At 46.4% G+C, this 14,270-nt stretch overlaps 1 protein-coding gene across 3 annotated transcripts in view; it reads right to left on the reverse strand.

Moving 5' to 3' along the window:
- Positions 1–2,418: 2,418 nt before the first annotated feature.
- Positions 2,419–14,270, reverse strand: part of LOC132398728 (plakophilin-2-like) — a 60,847-nt gene continuing 48,995 nt past the window's right edge. For 2 of the 3 annotated variants that reach the window (XM_059978570.1, XM_059978568.1), the window contains 4 exons: positions 11,022–11,175; positions 4,640–4,826; positions 3,466–3,553; positions 2,419–2,854 (listed from right to left, as the gene is read on the reverse strand). In XM_059978570.1, coding sequence (XP_059834553.1) covers positions 2,771–2,854; positions 3,466–3,553; positions 4,640–4,826; positions 11,022–11,175 — 513 coding nt within the window. In that variant the 3' untranslated portion in view covers positions 2,419–2,770. Of the gene's footprint in view, positions 2,855–3,465; positions 3,554–4,639; positions 4,946–11,021; positions 11,176–14,270 lie in introns of those variants that run through there. The other variant, XM_059978569.1, reaches the window with a different exon arrangement.

The raw sequence follows: 14,270 nt of genomic DNA on the forward strand, positions 1-14,270 counted from the left end.
TGCAGGTTGATTTGGTGGTGAGGAAGACAAATGCATTGTTAGCATTCACTTTGAAAGGACTAGAACATAAAAGTAGGGATGTAATGTTGATTCTTTATAAGGTACTGGTGAGGCCTCTGAGCAGTTTAGGGCCTCTTACCTGTGAAAGGATGTGCTGACACTGGAGAGGGTTCAGAGGAGGTCCACAGCAATGATCCTGGAAATGAAAGGGTTATCATATGAAGAACATTTGATGGTTCTGGTCTGTACTCACTGGAATTTAGGAGGAGAAGGAAGGGGTCTCATTGAAACCTATCAAATGTTGAAAGGCCTAGATAAAGTGGATGTGAAGATGATGTTTCCAATCAATCTGCATGTTAAAATCTCCCATGACTATCATAACATTGTCCTTTTGACACACCTTTTCTATTTCCTGTTGTAATCTGTGATCCACATCCCAGCCTGTATATAACTGCTATCAGGGTCCTTTAACCCTTGCAGTTTCTTAACTCAACCCACAAGGATTCAACATCCTCTGATCCTATATCACATCTTTCTACTGATTTAGTGCCATTCTTTACCAGTAGAGCCATACCATCCCCTCTGCCTACCCTCCTATCCCTCCAATACAATGTGTAGCTTTGGACACTCAGCTCCCAACTACAACCATCCTTCAGCCCCGATTCAGTGATGGCCAGAACATCATTCTTGACTACCTGTAATAATGCAACAAGATCATCCACTTTATTTCTTATATTCTGTGCACTGAGATACAACACTTCAAGTACTGTATTCGCTACCCTTTTTGATTCTGCATCCCTAATGCACTGATACTCACCCTGCTGGCTGCAGTTTTGTCCTATCATCTTCCTGACTGCACACTACCTTTGCTTTTTTACCATCTGTCCTATCCTGAGTCCTTTCACTCTGTTCCCAACCCCCTGCCAAATTAGTTTAAACCCTCCCCGACAGTTCTAACATTACTCTCAACAATTTTCTCAACTGCAAGAATATTGTTTCCCCTCGGGTTCAGGTGCCTTTTGTACAGGTCATACCTCCCCCAGATGAGATCTCAATGACCCAAGAACGTTGTTACGATTGAAGAAATGTTACATTGGCTGTTAATGCAAACTGCACATTTCATCGTACGTTGACGTCTACAAGAGATAAACAAAGAAATTTGAAGAACAGATCTCTGGTCTGAATCTGCATCATGATCAGAGGTCTGTTGTTCCGATGAAGGGTCTTGGGCTAAAATGTCAACTGTATACTCCTCTTCATAGATGCTGTTGCCTGACCTGCTGAGTTCCTCCAGCATTTTGGGAGTGTTACTCTGGATTCCCAGCACCTGGAGAAGCTCTTTGTGTTTCTGGTCTGCTGTTTGTGCAGTGATCGCTAGCTCTGGAAATGCAAAGGGGTTTTTCTGATAACTTTGTAAATTGCCTCACCTCTACCACTCGCCATCTTTCTTTCTCACAGATCATTGGGACATAGAGCCGCTTCACTTAGGGACGGGCTTTACAGTAATACCTCAAACAGCTGTAAAGGGGGAGACCAATCAGTCATAGAGCACTACAGCACAGATCCAGACCTTTCAGCCTGTCTGCTCCATGCTGAACTATTAGTTGGCCCAGTCCCATTGACTGGAGTTGTTAATACCCCTTCCATCCATTAACCGCCTCATTGCTTCACGCAGGCAAACTTGGTTCCCCACCAAGTCAGCAACTATGGTGGGGGGTGGGGAGGAGAAGAACTATCAACATTTTGGGTGAATACTCTATCAGGGCTGAGCTTGGAGAGGAAAGATGGCCAGTAAAAGAGACAGAGAGGGTGAGGCACGGTTTGGTAGGTGATTGGTGAGTTATGGAGGCAGGTGGGGGAGTGGGAGGAGAGGAGTTGTCAGATAGAGCTGGTAGGTGATGGGTGGATCATGGAGGGGTGAAGGGCGATGGGAGGGGAATGGAGACGGTGGGGTGGAGTTGGCTGTCAAGGGCCAGTAGGTGATGCGCGGATCATGAGGGGGGGAATGGAGACGGGGGGGGGGGGATGGGAGGAGAGGAGTTGGCAGACAGAGGCAGTTGGGTGACAAGGGAATAAATAGTCAGATGGATCCAACCGGGCTGTGGCAACAAAGGCTGTGGACGGTGGTAAACGGGGACCCTGTTGTTGCGTAATTAGATTCCTGTTCGTGGACTGTTTGTCCCACTCCATCGGTGAGGAGGCTATATAGCATCCACACCAGGACAACCAGACTTAAAAACAGTTACATTCCTCAAGCAGTGAGGCTGATCAACACCTCCACCCACTAACCCACCCCTCCACACCCCCAACCACCACTGCTTTATCATCTCCTGTCAGCCTTTGTACATGGGTGCCTGTACCGACCAGTTTATGGATACAGTCAATGTACGTACACTCTCTTACACATTTATATTGATTGTGTTATTGCATTTTTTTATTGTTTCGTTCTTTATCTTGTTTTTTTTGCTACATCAGATCCAGGGTAGCAATTATTTAATTCTTTATACTTGTGTACTGGAAATGGCATTAAACGATCTTGAATCTTACAGACGGAGCACGGATGAGGCAACATATCCAGCTATATCACATTTTGTGTGGCAGGTCCAACTCGTTCATTGCTGTTTCAATCCTTACTAACACGAAAACTGGTAGCATTTGATGTTCAGAATCTCCCAAGCTGGCGAGCTGTGGCTGAGTGATAAACCCAAGTTGTGGACAGTTCCAGGATCAGTTTCCCCGGAACACCCTGGACCAGGTTAGTACGCCTGCCTCAGAATGACACCCTCTGATCCCGGAGAGCGTGGTACACCTTGGTTGTCTGACTGTTGATGAAATCGGATTTCGTGAAACCAGCCTTCAAAGAGAACATGAAGATTTCAGAATTAGAATCAGGTTTAATATCACTGGCATACAATGGGTTAAGAAATTTGCTGTTTAATGGCAGCAATACGCAAAATATACTATAAATTGCAATAAGAAATTATTTATACATTAAATTCAATAAGTAGTATGAAAAGAGAGTAAAAATAGTGAGTTAGCGTTCATGGGTTCATTGTCCATTCAGAAATCTGATGGTGGAGGGGAAGAAACTGTTCTTGAATCATTGAGTGTGTGTCTTCGACACTTCTCCCTGATGGTAGCAATGAGAAGAGGGCATTCCTGGATGGTGGTGGGAGGGGGACAACCTATCCAACATTTATCCCTGTCCCTGAACTGACTCTTTGTGTGTGTCAAAGCCCCACACAGTCAGAAATCAAAATGCTGCCGGGACACCTAAGCAGTGCTCGGATAGCCCTCTATCATCCACGTGCCTATGCGGGAGGGAAGGGTTGAATTGATCTTGGTGTACGTGGAAAGGTCAGCGCAACATCGTGGGCAGAAGGGCCTGTACTGCTCAATGTTCAACATTACTCCAACCTGCCACGCGGCCCAAGCATTCCCTAAGGAAACAGTCTGGTGTCGTACCTTCTTGTAGGCACTGTGGAGATCCCGGAACAACCACAAGGTGTACAGAAGGTTGGAAGCAGATTTCCCTGCATTGCTTGCTCTGTGTCTGGGAAAACAATAGCACATTAGTTGGTTGATCAGAGTCCACTTCCCTGGGCGGAAAGATCAAATATCAGAGGGCACAGGTTTAAAGTGAGAGGGATAACATTGAAAGGAGATGTGCAGGACGAGTTTCTTTATCACAGATGGGCGGGTGCCTGGAATACATTTCGGGGGAGGGCTGGTGAAAGCAGACAGGCAACATCAGTGACAGGTGGGGAATTGAAACCAATCGAATATTGAAAGGCCCCAATAGAGTGGATGTGGAGAGGATGTTTCCTGTGGTGGGGGAGTCTAGGACCAGAGGGCACCACCCCAGAATAGAGGGGTATGCCTTTACAGCAGAGATGAGGGAAATTTCTTTTGGCCAGAGGCACTGGATCTGTGGAATTTGTTGCCACAGATGGCTGTGAGGCCAGGTCATTGGGTATATGTATGTAAAGTGGAAGCTGATACACTCCTAATTTGTCAAACAGGATGGAATGGTGGAGGAGACTCAATGGGTCAAATAGCCGTATTCTGCTCCTATATCTCCTCCTATGCTCTTTATGGAATGGAGGGATAGTGAGTGTGTGCACACAGATGGATCAGTTAGATTGGCAGTGTGGTCAGCACCCACACAACGGACCAAAGAGCCTGTTCCTGTGTTGTACTGTTCTGTAATATGCCAGTGTCATTATACTTCTTAAAAGCCATTCAGCCAGTCACCTTCATGCACACAACACATCCCCACCCGCTGCCAACCACCTTCTCCCCTGGCAGGCTCTCTCTTGAAGGTGCCGAGGTGGGTTACTGTGGCGAGGGTGGTGGACTGACAAAGGTGCACGTTGGGTTACTGGAGCAATGATGCAGCCAGAGAACACAAAGCGGACAGAATGAAGAGGACACCACTTCCCCAGGAAGTGGGAATGCAGTGGAGTGGGAACGCCAGTGGTTTGGGATGTGGGGAAGTGCGAATATCACTGGTTTTGGATGTGGGAATGGTGTTGGTTCACACAACATATAGAGAGATCTGGGTCTCAGTGCCCTGAGGATGATGTGACAGGTTAACCCTTTAACCCCCCCCCCCCCGCCACCGCCGGTCCCCACTCACTGGCTGTGTCTGCTCAAGGCGACTATCTTTGCCAGCCCATCCTGGACGATGCCGCGAGCGTGTTGGGGTTTATTCTGGACGAGGTTGTAAAGCACCTGGCAGGTGAGGGCGGCCGTGTCATCGTGGATGTCAGTACTTGCGTCTGCTTCGGGCAGGATGGAGATCAGGTCCAGCATGATCAGATTGACTGTGGTAGAAGAGACAGTCAGCAGCTGGTCCCACTGGGAAGAAGGGTTCCAGGACACCCTCTGTGCTTGTGGACCCTCTAACAGCCCAAGGTCAGCGAGGAGGCTTCAATGGAATCTTCTGTGGGTAGAGGCTCCACACAGGAGCTTCGACTGGTCAGTGGGCAAAGGCCAATTCCAAGCATTGTCCGCGCGCAATACAGATGTTGACCATTATCTAGAATTGACCCCATCCTATCCCTCTCCGCCTGACACCAGACACATCCCATCCACCCACCGACTGATAATGCCCTTCCTTCCCCACCCCCACTGAATAAACACAGCTCTTCGCTCCCAATTGAATTAGTTACATCCCACCCCCTCCCCTCTATTCAACACCAACCCATCCTCTCACCCAATACCACCCTCTGCTGACCAATCTCTCCTCCCTAACTGTCCACCGACACCTTGCTTACTGACCATTCCCTGTCCCATTCTCACTGACTGACTACTCCCCCCATCCCATCACAGAATGAAGACAGTAATTTCCCTGGTTGTGTATGTTCTGGCTGAGATCAAAGCAGCCAGCCCATAGAGCATATCACTAAAACACGAGAGGTTGTGTTTGAGATCGGCTGAGCCACTGGCCTCTCGATTTTGAGTACAAGTTTTGAAAAAGCGAGCAGGCCATTTGGGACATTCAGGTTTGAGATTGTAAGATAATAAGGCACTTGGCAAGGTCCAATAAAAACACAGGTTTAAGTACAGTGGCCATAGTATGAGAGGACAGTGCTAAGAGTGGAGAGCTCGAGGTTTGGCTCATGAGGCTTAGGCAAGGAGAGGCTAGAGTTTCTTGTTTTCTTCCTTTCTTTCCTGATTGCAGTTCGAGCAGTGGGGTTCCAGGCAGGATGGTGGAGTGCTCCTCTTGCAGGAGGTGGGAGGGCAAGGAATCTCTAGTGCAGCTTCTCTCAGATAGTCTTAGGGAACTGGATCTGGAGAGCTGCGCAGGCTAGAGATTATACGATTATGACAGGCACAGATAGAGTAGACAGATAGTATTTTTCCCCAAGGGTTGAAATATCTAATACTAGTCGGCATGTATTTAAGGTGAGAGGAGATTATTTTAAAGGTGACGTGAATGGTACATTTTTTTTTATATACAGATGCCTGGGGTGATGGTAGGACACAAACATTAGAGACTTTTAAAGACATTTAGACAGACAGATGAATGTGAGGGAAACAGAAGGATATAGACACTGTGTAGGCAGAAGAGATGAATTTATAATTACTAATTTAATTGGTTCAGCACAGCAGTGCAGGCCGGAAGGCCTCTTCCTGTGCTGTACTGCTCTATTTGAGTTTGATTGTAACATGGTAGAGAAGTTGGGTTAAGTACATGATGGGAGGGGTATGGAGGGCATGGTCCTGGTGAGGGTATGGGACTAGGCAGAATTCATTTGGCATGGAGCCTGTTTTGGTGCTGCGGTGTTCTATGACTCTGAAATAAACAGTCGATGTTTCAGACTGAGACCCTTTATCAGAAACGGAAAGAAAGGGAGAACCCAGAATAAAATAGTGGGGGGAGGGCAAGGATCAGTTGATGGGTGAGGTGGGGGAGCTAGACTGCGGTGTGTTTACACTCTTACACAGCTCCTAACAAGGTGTCTCACAGGAGATGCATGAGCAAGGTTCAGGCACAAGTAATTGCAAGAGGAGGGATGTCACAAAGCAAGAGCCAACTCACAGGGTGTTGGCTGGACTGCAGACGAGGTATGAGGAGAGAATGGACACACTAGAGCGAATGAGGCTGGGAGCTGGCCTTACTAAAGTCAACACAATCATGAGGGGTGTAGATAAGGTGAACGGTCAAGGTCTTTTTTTCAGGACAGGGCAGTCCCAAACTAGATGCTACAGGTTTAATGTGACAGGAAAAATATTTTAAAACTTTTTCACACAGATAGTGGTGGGTGTGGAATGAGCTGGCAGAGGAAGTAGAATTATAGTGTTTGAAGTCATTTGGGCAGGTACATGGAGAGGAAAGGTTTAGACCAAAGGTTTCAACCTGGGGTCCATGGATTTCTGGATGCTGACTGCCCTGCTGAGCTCCTCCAACATGTTTTGTGTGTTTCCTCACACAAGGCTGCTTAACAAGATAAAATCCTGTGGCGTTACAGGAAATATACTGGCATGGATAGTGGAATGGCTGACAGGCAGCAAGTGGGAATAAAAGGGGCTTTTTCTGGTTGGCTGCCAGTGACTAGTGATGCTCTTCAAGGGTCAGTATTGGGACTGCTGCTTTTCACATTGTCGACTATTTAGATCTCCCTTTCCATCTTGTTGGCGCCCAGCTTAGTGGTGCATTACAGCCACGACTATTTAGATGATGGAATTGATGGCTTTGTGGCAAAGTTTGCGGATGATGTGAAGATAGGTGGAGGGGTAGGTAGTGATGAGGAAGCAAAGCGATTGCAGCAGGACTTCGACAAATTGGAAGAATGGGCAAAAAAGTGGCAGATGGAATACAGTGTTGGGAAATGTATGATAATGTATTTTGGTAAAAGGAACAATAGTGCAGACTATTATCTAAATGGGGAGAAGGTTCAAACATCAGCAGGACCACAGAGTCCTCGTGTAAGACTCCCAGGAGGTTCATTTACAGCTTGAGTCTGCAGTAAAGAAGGCAAATGCATAGTTGGCATTTATTTCAAGGGGAATAGAACATAAAATCAAGGAGATAATTCTTAGCCCTTACAAGGCATTAGTCAGGCTGCACTTGGGAGTATTGTCAACAGTTTTGGGCCCCATATCTCAATGTTGTCATTGTAGAGATTCCAGAAGAGGTTCACGAGGATCTTTCTGGGAATGAAGGGGTTAACATATAAGGAGTGTTTGGAGGCTTTGGGACTGTACTCACTGGAATTTAGAAGAATGCAGGGGGGTAGATCTCAATGAAAGCCATCAAATATTGAAAGGACCAGATAGGGTGAATATGGAGAGGACGTTTCCTGTGGTGGGGGTATCCAGAACTAGAGGGCACAGACTCAGAATTGAGGAATGACCTTTTAGAACAGAGCTGAGGAGGAATTTTTTTTAGCCAGAGAGTAGTAAATCTGTGGAATGCTTTGCCACAGACTGCGGTGGAGGCCAAGTCAGTGGGTATATTTAAGACAGAATTTCTTAGTTTCCTGATCGGTCAGGGCATCAAAGGATATGGAGAGAAGGCAGGTGTATGGGGTTGAGTGGGATCCGGGATCAGCCATGATGGAATGGTGGAGCAGACTTGATGGGCTGAATGGCCTTATTATGCTCCTATGTCTAATGGACCCTGGGCTAATTGGAGGGCTAGGGTTGCAGATGTTTCTTTCTTATTCACAAAAGTGAGAAGAGACAGCCCAGGGAATTACAGGCCAGTGAGTCTTATTTCAGTGGTTGGTAAGTTGATGAAGATTCTGAGAGGCAGGATTTATGAACATTTGGAGAGGCATAATGTGATTAGAAATAGTCAGCATGGCTTTGTCAAAGGCAGGTCGTGCCTTATGAGCCTGATTGATTTTTTGGAGGATGTGACTAAACACATTCATGGAGGTAGAGCAGTACCCAGGCATTTGATAAAGTACCCCATGCAAAGCTTATTGAAAAAGTAAGGAGGCATGGGATCCAAGGGGACATTGCTTTGTGGATCCAGAACTGGCTTGCCCACACAGAAGACAAAGAGTGGTTGTAGACAGGTCATATTCTGCATGGAGGTCAGTGACCAGTGGAGTGCCTCAGTGATCTGTTCTGGGACCCTTTCTCTTTGTGATTTTTATAAATGACCTGGATGAGGAAGTGAAGGGATGGGTTAGTAAATTTGCTGATGACACAAAGGTTGGGGGTGTTATGGATAGTGTGGAGGGCTGTCAGAGGTTACAGCAGGACATTGATAGGATGCAAAACTGCGCTGAGATAGAGTTCAACCCAGACAAGTGGTTCATTTTGGTAGGTCAAATATAATGGCAAAATATAGTATTAATGGTAAGACTCTTGGCAGTGTGGAGGATCAGAGGGATCTTGGGGTCCGAGTCCATTGGACACTCAAAGCAGCTGTGCAGGTTGACTCTGTAGTTAAGAAGGCATACGGTCCATTGGCCTTCATCAATCATGGGATTGAGTTTAAGAGCCGAGAAGTAATGTTACAGCTATATAGGACCCTGGTCAGACCCCCACTTGGAGTACTGTGCTCAGTTCTGGTCACCCACCTCACTATAGGAAGGATGTGGAAACCATAGAAAGGGTTCAGAGGAGATTTACAAGGATATTGCCTGGATTGGGGAGCATGCCTTATGAGAATGTGAATTTGGCCTTTTTTCCTTGGAGCGACGGAGGATGAGAGGTGACCTTATAGAGGTGTATGAGATGATGAGAGGCATTGATCATGTGGATAGTCAGAGGCTTTTTCCCAGGGCTGAAATGGCTAACACGAAAGGGTACAGTTTTAAGGTGCTTGGAAGTAGGTACAGAGGAGATGTCAGGGGCAAGTTTTTCTACGCAGAGAGTGGTGAGTGAGTGGAATGGGCTGCCGGCAAAGGTGGTGGAGGCAGATACAATAGGGTCTTTTAAGAGACTTCTAGATAGGTACATGGAGCTTAGAAAGATAGAGGGCTATGGGTAACCCTAGGTAATTTCTAAAATAAGTACTTGTTCAGCACGATATCGTGGGCCGAAAAGCCTGTATTGTGCTGTAGGTTTTCTATGTTAATTGTAGGGGTCCATGGCATAAAAAAGGTTGGGAACCCCTAATTTAGAGCACAGACAAATGGGACTAACTCAGGTAGACAACTTGGTCAGTATAGATGGGATCCCACTACCAAGCACATCTTTCCCTCCCCCCCCTTTCTGCTTTCCGCAGGGATCGCTCCCTACGCTACTCCCTTGTCCATTTGTACCCCCCAGCCCTTCCCACCGATCTCCCTCCTGGCACTTATCCTTGTAAGCGGAACAAGTGCTACACCTGCCCTTAAACTTCCTCCCTCACCACCATTCAGGGCCACAGACAGTCCTTCCAGGTGAGGCGACACTTCACCTGTGAGTTGGCTGGTGTGGCATACTGTGTCCGGTGCTCCCGGTGTGGCCTTTTATATATTGGTGAGACCCGACACAGACTAGGAGACAGTTTCGCTGAACACCTACGCTTGGTCCGCCAGAGAAAGCAGGATCTCCCAGTGGCCACACATTTTAATTCCACATCCCATTCCCATTCTGATATGTCTACCCATGGCCTCCTCTACTGTCAAGATGAAGCCACACTCAGGTTGGAGGAATAACACCTTATATACCGGCTGGGTAGCCTCCAACCTAATGGCATGAACATTGATTTCTCTAAATTCCGTTAATGCCCCTCCTCCCCTTCTTGCCCCATCTCTGATAGATTTAGTTTTTGTCCCCCCCTCCTTTTTTCTCTCTCTCTGCCCATCACTCTGCCTGTTCTCCATCTCCCTCTGGTGCTCCCTTCACCCTTTCTTTCTCCCTAGGCCTCCCGTCCCATGATCCTTTCCCTTCTCCAGCTCTGTATCACTTTTGCCAATCAACTTTCCAGCTCTTGGCTTCATCCCACCCCCTCTGGTCTTCTCCTATCATTTCGCATTTCCCCCTCCCCCCACTACTTTCAAATCTCTTAGTATCTTTCCTTTCAGTTAGTCCTGACAAAGGGTCTCGGCCCGAAACGTCGACAGCGCTTCTCCCTATAGATGCTGCCTGGCCTGCTGTGTTCCACCAGCATTTTGTGTGTGTTGCTTGAATTTCCAACATCTGCAGATTTCCTCATGTTTGCAGTATAGACGAGTTGGGCTGAAGGGCCTATTTCTCTGTTGTGTTTTGCTAGATCTCTAAACTAGTCATGAAATCATGTTATGGCTAATCACATTTATGGCTAATACTAGGGGGCATAACTTTAAAGTGATTAGACGAAAGTATAGTGCGAATGTCAGAGGTAGAGTGTTGTTTTTAAAAACAAAGAATGGAAAGCACAGATACATTTGGGACATTTAAGAAACTCCTACATGGGCCCATGGGTCACAGAGAAATGGAGGGCTATGTAGGAAGGAAGGGTTAGACTGATCTTAGAGTAGGTTGAAAGGTCGTCAGAACATTATGAGTTGAAGGGCCTGCAATGTTCTTTGTTTTTGAAAAGGGATTGTGGAGAGCAAGTCGATGAATCACGCTGAGCCCTGGACACTCACCCAACTGGTCGTGGACCCTGGGGTTTCGAGCCATGTTCCGTAGTAAGGAGATGGTTGCCTTCTGCACGCCCAAATCCTTGGAGTGCAGAGTGCGTCGGAGGTGCTGGATTCCATTCTCCTTCGTGGTAATAATCTCAGTAATGGTATACCCCATCTGCAACCGGCAAAAAATGGGTTAATCGCAGCACAGCAGCCATCAACCTTCACTGAGCTGTTTTACCTGGAAAATCTGCAGCCAGTGCCAAGGCAGAAGGATGGAGAAAAAGCAATACGACATAGAAACAGATCCTTCAGCCCATCTATTATTCTGCCTAGTCCCACCGACCTGCACCCTACTTCCTCTCCCATTCATTTATCTATCCAAACTTACCTTAAATGTTGAAATCAAACCCACTTCCACTGGCAGCTCACTCCACACTCACACCACCCTCTGAGGGAAAACATTCCTCCTCATGTTCCACTTAAACATCTCACCTTTCACCCTTAGCCCATGGCCTCAGTTCGTCTCAGCCAAACTCCGTGGAAAAAGCTTCCTTGCTGGTGATCATGGTCTTTCCATCACCATGATCGTTCTTGGCAAATTCTTCTACAGGAGGGGTTTGCCATTGCCTTCTTCTGGGCAGTGTCTTTACAAGATAGGTGACCCCAGCCATTATCAATACTCTTCGGAGACTGTCTGCCTGGTGTCAATGGTTGCATAAGCAGGACTTGTGATCTGCACCAGCTGCTCGCATGACCATCCGCCACCTGCTCCCTTGGCTTTATCCTGATCTGGCTGGGGTGGGGTGGGGGGGCTGATCAGGTGCTACACGTTGCCCAAGGGTGACCTGCAGGCTAGCGGAGGGAAGGAGTGCCTTACACCTCCTTTGGTAGAGACATAACTCCATCCAACCACCCCTACCCAATCTATACCCCTCATAACTTTATAAGTCTCAATCAAATCTCCCCTCATTATCCTATACTCCAGGGAATAAAGTCTTAACCTATTCAACCTTTCCCTTAAACTCAAGTCCCAGCAACATCCTTGTAAATATAACCAGGTTTTATATAAGCTTTCAAGAATTCAGGTAAAACAGGCCTGGCTTCACCAGCTGGTAGATTATTTGGCAATTTCAATGGCAGCAGTATACTAATAGAAAAATAGAAACCCTACAGCATAATACAGGCCCTTGGGCTCACAATGCTATGCTGAACATGTACTTACTTTAGAGATTACCTAAGGTTACCCATAACCCTCTATTTTTCTAAGTTCCATGTACCAATCCAGGAGTCTCTTAAAAGACCCTATTGTATCCCCCTCCACCACTGTCGCTGGCAGCCCATTCCACGCACTCACCACTCTCTGTGGAAAAAAAACTTACCTACTTCCAAGCACCTTAAACCTGTGCCCTCTCGTGTTAGCCATTTCAGCCCTGGGAAAAAGCCTCTAACTATCCACACGATCATTGCCTCTCATTACAGGTGGTAATACGTAACTTGAGGGATCATCGTAGTATGAAGGGAGTTCATGGGAAGGTACTCTCTCTGCATCAGTGGTACAGTCTGGAGATGGGATCTCAGACTTGGAAGTGATTGTTGAGAACACAGACACCAAAGGGGGTGACAATGTCACGTATTCTGCTGACTGGAACATGAATGTGATTAGTGTTGGTGGGGCTAAATTTGGAGTATTGTGTGCAGTTGTGGTCACTGGACCGGATGGCTCTAGGCCCAGTGACAACAATGCTCGCTGGAATTTAGAAGAATGAGGTGGGATCTCATTGAAATCTATCAAATATTGAAAGCCCTAGATAGAGTGGATGTTTGCTGTAGTCGGTAATTCTAGGACCAGCGGCTACAACCTCTGAATAAAGGGATGTCCATTTAGGATAGAAATGAGGAATTTCTTCAGCTAAAAGGTAGTGAATCTGTGGTGAGTCATTGATAAGTTCTCAATTAGTAAGGGTGTTAAAGATTACGGGAGTAGGTAGGAGAATGGGATTGAGAGGGATAATAAATCAGCCATGATGGAATGGCGGAGCAGATTTGTTGGGGTGAATGGACCAATTCTGTTCCTATGTCTTATGGTCATAACTAGCTACAGTGAATATATCAATAAATTTGAATGAGTGCAGAGAAAATTTATAAGGACACAGCGAGGACCTGAGGAACAACTTCTCTCAGAGACCATAAGATATAGGAGCAGAATTAGGCCATTTGGCCCATTGAATCTGCTCTCCCATTTCATCATGACTGATCCATTTTCCCTCTCAGCCCCAAACTCCTGCCATCTCCCCATATCCCTTCATGTCCTGACTACTCCAGAACCTGTCAACCTCCGCTTTACATATATCCAGTGACTTGGCCCCCACAACCGTCCATGGCAATGAATTCACATATTCACCATGCTCTAGCTAAAGAAATTCCTCTTCACCTCCTGTTCTAAAAGGATGTCCCTATATTCTGAGGCTGTCCCCTCTAGTCTTAGACTCTTCTACTATCAGAAACATCCTCACCACATCCATTCCACTGAGGCCTTTCAACATGTGATAGGTTTCAATGAGGTCACCATTCATTCTCCTGAATTCCAGTGAGTAGAAGCCCACAACCATCAAACGCACTTCATATGATAAGCTTTTCAATCCTGGAACCATATCTGTGAACCTCCTTTGAACCCTCTCCAATGTCAGCAGATCTTTTCTTAGATAACGGACTCAAACCTGTTCACAATACATCAAGTGAGACCTCACCAGTGCTTTATAAAGCTTCAACATTACATTCTTGCTTTTATATTCTAGTCCTCTTGAAATGAATGCTAACATCGCATTTCCCTTCCTCACCATAGACTCAATCTGCAAATTAATCTTCAGGGAATCCTGCACAAGGACTCCCAAATCCCTTTGCACTTCAGATTTTTGTATTTTCTCTCCATTTAGAAAATAGTCAACCCTTTTACTTCTTCTACCAAAGTGCATGGCCATACACTTTCTGTCATTGTATGCCATCTGCCACTTCTTTGTCCATTCTCCTAATCTATCTAACTCCTTCTGTAGCTTCTCGGCTTCCTTAAAAATACCTGCCCCGATCTTCGAAACATCTGCAAACTTTGCAACACAGCCATCAATTCCATCATCCAAGTCACTGACATATGACCAAAAAAGAAACGGTTGCATCACAGACCACTAGTCACTGCAGCCAGCCAGAAAAGACTCCCTTTATTCCCAATCTTTGCTTCTGCCCATTTACCCATGCTGGTATCACTCCTGTAAT

The sequence above is a fragment of the Hypanus sabinus genome, chromosome 8 (assembly GCF_030144855.1).
Source record: "Hypanus sabinus isolate sHypSab1 chromosome 8, sHypSab1.hap1, whole genome shotgun sequence".
NCBI lineage: Eukaryota > Metazoa > Chordata > Chondrichthyes > Myliobatiformes > Dasyatidae > Hypanus > Hypanus sabinus.